The 5,471-nt window shown below is 42.0% G+C and overlaps 1 protein-coding gene across 1 annotated transcript in view; it reads right to left on the bottom strand.

The window, feature by feature from the left end:
* The window catches only part of FUOM (fucose mutarotase), a 63,163-nt gene extending 57,692 nt beyond the window's left edge, over positions 1-5,471 (bottom strand). The window contains exon 1 of the mRNA XM_044660272.1: positions 5,340-5,471. Within this exon, the coding sequence (XP_044516207.1) occupies positions 5,340-5,471 (132 nt within the window). The remainder of the gene's footprint in view (positions 1-5,339) is intronic.

Here is a 5,471-nt window from a genome sequence, read left to right as displayed (position 1 = left end):
GAGGGAGGAAGGAAGGAAGGAAGGAAGGAAGGAAGGAAGGAAGGAAGGAAGGAAGGAAGGAAGGAAGGAAGGAGGGAGGGAGGGAGGGAAGGAAGATGCTAGGTAGGTGGGGTATGGACAGATAGATATGTCTCTACTTGAAGAATATGATTCATAAGCCATTGCCATGGTTGAGTGTGATCAGAGCTCAACGAGGAAACATTTCAGTGCCCACTTGTGTGCAAGGACCTTTGCTAATAAGATTGCTCAATTTTAAAACCTCAGGGGAAGTTGGCACACAGACAAGGGCAAGGTGGGACAATGGGAAAAATAAAAGACTCAGGTACCACCTGTTTGGTGCTCAGTTTACTTTTCTGTAAAATGAAGGAGTTATGGTGAAAAGAGAAGAAAATACACTTGTATCTCAAGCAAAGAAAAACCTACTAAAAGCATAATTCAAGGCCATTCTAACAAAAGATAGACAGAAATGCTAAAGCAGCTAATACAGAGTATGAGAATCAAGAAAAGTGGTCCAACAACTAAGATAGACCCTAGATGAAAAGGTATCTTGATGGCTGTTGTAAAAGGAGAATTGCATTGAATCCTATAAACATTTTATTAAATCCTGCTTATTTGACCTTCTCAGAACCAAAATGTGCTTTAGGGGAACTTTCCCTGTCCCATTTACTCTATTGTCACTTCCATTGTTCATGAGGCTTAATTTAGGACATAAACACTCTTCTTATATTTCTATTAATAGGTTGTTTCTGAAATACAGTTTGCCCTTAACAATGAAAATGTTGTCCTTCCTTGGGCCTGGCCGCCATGTTGGTTTTGTTTGGTTGAGTTATAGAGTTGCAAATTATAAAAAATGATAAAGAAAAAGAAACAAAATGTTGGTCTTAGACTAACACTCTAATGTTCTTTCCAGCTCTAAATCTTATGCTGCTAGTTGGCAGGGCAAACATAATCAGCCTGTGGCCACCTGCCTGGTCATCAATATTTATGTCTGTTACAAGGGGAGCTGGGCACATATCAGACTGTTCTCTACTTCACTAATAAGTTATCTATACAATTTCCAAGAAGTAATTGTTCCTATTTTGTTTGCTAGTTTTTCAAGACCTCAGAGAAAAGAAAGAGCAGAACAATGAGAATTCCTTTTTAGGGATAAAGATCATTTGCCACTGGGAGGAAATCTTCTAAACGTGGCAGAGCACTCTGTTCACCAAATTAACACGTGGATGAGGGAAAAGAGCAACATGAAGTCTGAAGGCACTTGAACATTTTCTCAGTTAGGATGGTCTGTTCTGATTTAACTGGAATAACGATATGTTGTATTTAACATTAACAGTGGTTCAGCCTTGTATTTAGCACTTGTTGGTTTCCAAAGCATTTGATATAAACATCATTTCTATAAAATGGGAAGCACAAGTATGATTATCCCCACTTTACAGATGACGACACTAAGGTTGAGAGATGAAAGTGAAGCTGGGAGAGGGAAATCCTGGATCATCACCTCACAGATAGAAGGATATTCACAGATCATCTCTAGTGATTCCCAAAGTGGGCGCCACCGCCCCCTGGTGGGTGCTGCAGCGATCCAGGGAGACGATGATGGTCACAGGTGCATTTGGGGGCGGTGAATAGTATGTGACTGGGGGCGCTAAGTAATATTTTTTCTGGAAAGGGGGCGGTAGGCCAAAAAAGTTTGGGAACCACTGTTAAATAAAAGGTAGTGAGGTGGGGCTAAATCAATGGATCCATCATCTCTTGGCTGTTATTGGATCAGGTTGTGGGAATACCTGTTGGCTCTGTTCCGTCTCCCCTCTGGGCAAACCCCTCAGGAAGACCGTTTGAAAAGAGTCCACACAGGAGAATCTCCACGGTTTGAGGATCAGGACAGGAATACTCCAGGTTTTCTTCAGGAATCACTTTATGACAGGAATTATTGATAAAATCAGGAGGAAAGGTCCAGAGCAGTCTCCTACCCAGAGGTTTTTTTTTTTTTTTTTTTTTTTTTTTTTTTTTTTTTTTATTTTAAACCCTTAACTTCTGTGTATTGACTTATAGGTGGAAGAGTGGTAAGGGTAGGCAATGGGGGTCAAGTGACTTGCCCAGGATCACACAGCTGGGAAGTGTCTGAGACCAGATTTGAACCTAGGACCTCCCGTCTCTAGACCTGGCTCTCAATCCACTGAGCTACCCAGCTGCCCCCATCCACTGAGCTACCCAGCTGCCCCTCTACCCAGAGTTTTTGCTCCAAGATTCTGAGGCTTCAACAGCTCCCACCCAGATTCTGTTGGCTCCTTAACCGAATTCTTCCTTGCCAACATTCCCAAGTTCTGCTTTGCTTTTCTGTGTCAATGCATTGCTTAAAACCTTGGAAATTCCTTCCCTCAATTTTCCCCACCCCTGGAATATTATTCTTCTTATTTCTCTCTCTTAAAAGTCTTGCTTTCCACTCATGTGAACTGATGCAAAGTGAAGTGAGCAGAACCGGAAGAACTTTGTACACAGTGCAAATAATATGTGATGATCATCTGTGAATGACTTGGCTATTCTCAGAAATGGAGTTCTGTTTTCTACAAGAATTTTTTGTTGTTCTGCCAGCAGCTAGTGCCCTCCCCACCAAAATAATTCTCTTTTGTTTATATCTGTCTAAAGAGAATCCCAATGAGTTCATGAGGAAAAATGCTATCCACCTCCAGAGAAAGAACTGTTGGAGTCTGAATGCAGATCAAAACACTTTACTTTTCTTGGTTTTTGGTCTTTTTTTTTTTCCTAACTAAAATAGAAATATGTTTCATGCAACTGCCTATGTGTAATCAAATTTCTTGCCTTTTCAATAAATGGGGTGAGGAGAGGAAGAGAATTTGGAACTCAAAATTTAAGAATGAATGTTAAAAACTTTACAGGTAACTAGAAGAAAATAAAATACTTAGGAAAAAAATTCTTGCTTTCCTTCAAAACTCAGCTCAAGTTCCATATTTTTTCCTTCTTTTTTTAAGCCATAGCCTTCTGTCTTCACATCTGGGTACTGTTTTTTTTTTTTTTTAAACCCTTACCTCCCATCTCAGAATCAATACTAAGTATTGGTTCCAAGGCAGAAGAGGGTATGGCCACTGGGGTTAAGTGACTTGGCCAGGGTCACACAACTAAGAAGTATCTGAGGCCATATTTGAACCCATGACACCCCCTTCCCCCAACTCAAGCACAGGCTCTCAATCCTTTGAGTCATCAGTTGCCCCGTGTACTGTTTCTAAGGCAGAAAAGCAGTGAGGACAAGGCAGTGGGGGTTAAGTGACTGCCAGAGGTTACACAGCTAGGAAGCGTCTGAGGACACATTTGAACCCAGGTCCTCCCATCTCCAGACCTGGAGTTCCATTTTCTATATCAATTTTTTGGTGCTCCCACAGCAGCTGGTGCCTTCCCCACTGAAATAATTCTCTTTTGTTTATTGCTCCACATATATTGTGGCATTTAGTTGGACTGACATAGAAACTGAATTAAGCTGTAAACATGATCTCCCTCCCCTCCCCAGAGGTGGTATAAGGGGAGAATACCATGCTAGGTGTTGGGGCAGGTATTTGTATTATACTTTTGAAGTAAATATTCCTTTGTAAGGACTAATCTGCTGAGTGGTTAATGGAACTTGGGTGCTGGAGACCTTCTAAAATTGGTGGGGACTTGAGTCAATGCTAGACTCGATATCCCCAAGTCCCCTTAAAGATGACCAGAGAACTCGCCTTCGGTCACGGAGCACAGAGGGTGGTTATAGTAATATGTAAAGAAATGGGCTGCTTTTGGTTTTGCTTTTTTTTTTTTTTTTTTTTTTTTAAGTGTGACAGTAAGTTTTCAGTTATCTTGATGGGGAGTATTATACCAGAAATATATTTCTTGGCAGTTTGGTTCATCTATTCTTTCTGCCCATGAGAAAGAAATGACTTTGAAAGGTCATTTTTTTTTACCTTTACACTTGAAGAGTGTAAACATGAAATGTGAAAGAAAGTAGGAGCTTGGATGAGAGATTATATCAGAGGAAGATCATGGAGTTGGGAAAATTCTGTGGACCAGCAGTAAAGTCCCACCAAGGGAAGCAGGAACTCTTCTTGTTCAGGATGTCTACGACCACCAAGATGGAATCCTATCTTGGGTGTAAGGGTAGATCCAGAAGAAATCCAAGGCCCTGGGGTCAGAGGTGTTGGTGGTTGTAACCAGCTGGGTCATCAATCTGAGATAATATTTCATGTGACTGGACATGCCAAACATTTGTTAAACAATTGCTCTGTGCTAGGCACTGAGGGGTACAAAGGCAAAACCAGAACAGGCTCTGCTTTCCAGCTTATATTCTATCAGATATATCATAGGCAAAGTCGCCTACTACAAAATCTAGACTCAACCCAACTTCTACACACCTCTGGAGAGGGAGCTCTTCCTTTCTTCTGTCCGCCCTGCCTATGCACTGCCTGCTCTTATCTAGAACCCCAAAGGCTATCTATCTGCTAAGCTAACTACCCAGATTCTTTAAGAAGGCAGAGGAGACAGGGTTCACTGTTAGCTGGAATCCCCTCTCAAGACTGGGCTTGGCTCCCTAGGTAACCCAGAGTCCCAGATGACAAAAATCTTTGAGATTCTTGGCCCAGTTGATGTCTGACCAGTTGATCTCAGACAAGCTGATCTCTGTACTCCAGGGAAAGGGCAGTCTACTCCAAGGCAATTCTCCTGAGAAAAGGTAATTTTGCAAAGGATATACAATGGAATGTGGTGGAACAGAGAAGACAGGGCAGAGGCAGTTGGAATCTTGAGAGGGGCTTCTGGGAGTTCAATGGACTCTCAGGAGGGGGAACTGCTCTGGGACTCTGAGGAGAGACCCTAATTCCAGTACTGGAAATAAACCCAATCCTGAGAGATTCCTACCTTATCCTGAAATATACTGAACACCAGCAATTATTCCCATTTCACTGATAAAGAAGACCTGTGTGGATCTGATGGAACTGCTGAGTTTGCCTTAAGGGCTTACCCTGAAGGTAGGCTGGATGGATCCTGAAGACAGACCCCTCATCTATGCCAGTTATCAACTACAGACTTACTCCCTTTTGGATTTAGCCTAGGATCAGTCAGCATAAAAAAGAATATCAGAGAGGATTTCCAGAATGGCCTTGGTTTTAGCCAAGGCTGAAGGACTTGCCATTGATCTGTGTCATTAGTTAGGGAAACCTAATACCTCTTTCCTGACCTTATCTTTATTATCATTCATTTAAATAAATAATCATAAACTAGAGGAAAGCAGTCAGACCTTTTATAGAGTAGAAGAAGGGAAAAGGTTGTTGGGATGGTTCTTATCCTGGACAGAATCTTACTAGACTGGGTTGAGCAAAACCTCCCAGGCGCCCATCTTGATCTCTCAGGTCAGCTTTCTGTTTCAGGGGAGAACACCGTGGAGAGCAAAATCCCGAGCCAACGTTTATACCACCTGCAAGGAGTTTCTTCAT

This window comes from Gracilinanus agilis, chromosome 2, assembly GCF_016433145.1.
Source record: "Gracilinanus agilis isolate LMUSP501 chromosome 2, AgileGrace, whole genome shotgun sequence".
Classification (NCBI taxonomy): domain Eukaryota; kingdom Metazoa; phylum Chordata; class Mammalia; order Didelphimorphia; family Didelphidae; genus Gracilinanus; species Gracilinanus agilis.
This window is presented reverse-complemented; position numbering and strand designations above follow the sequence as displayed.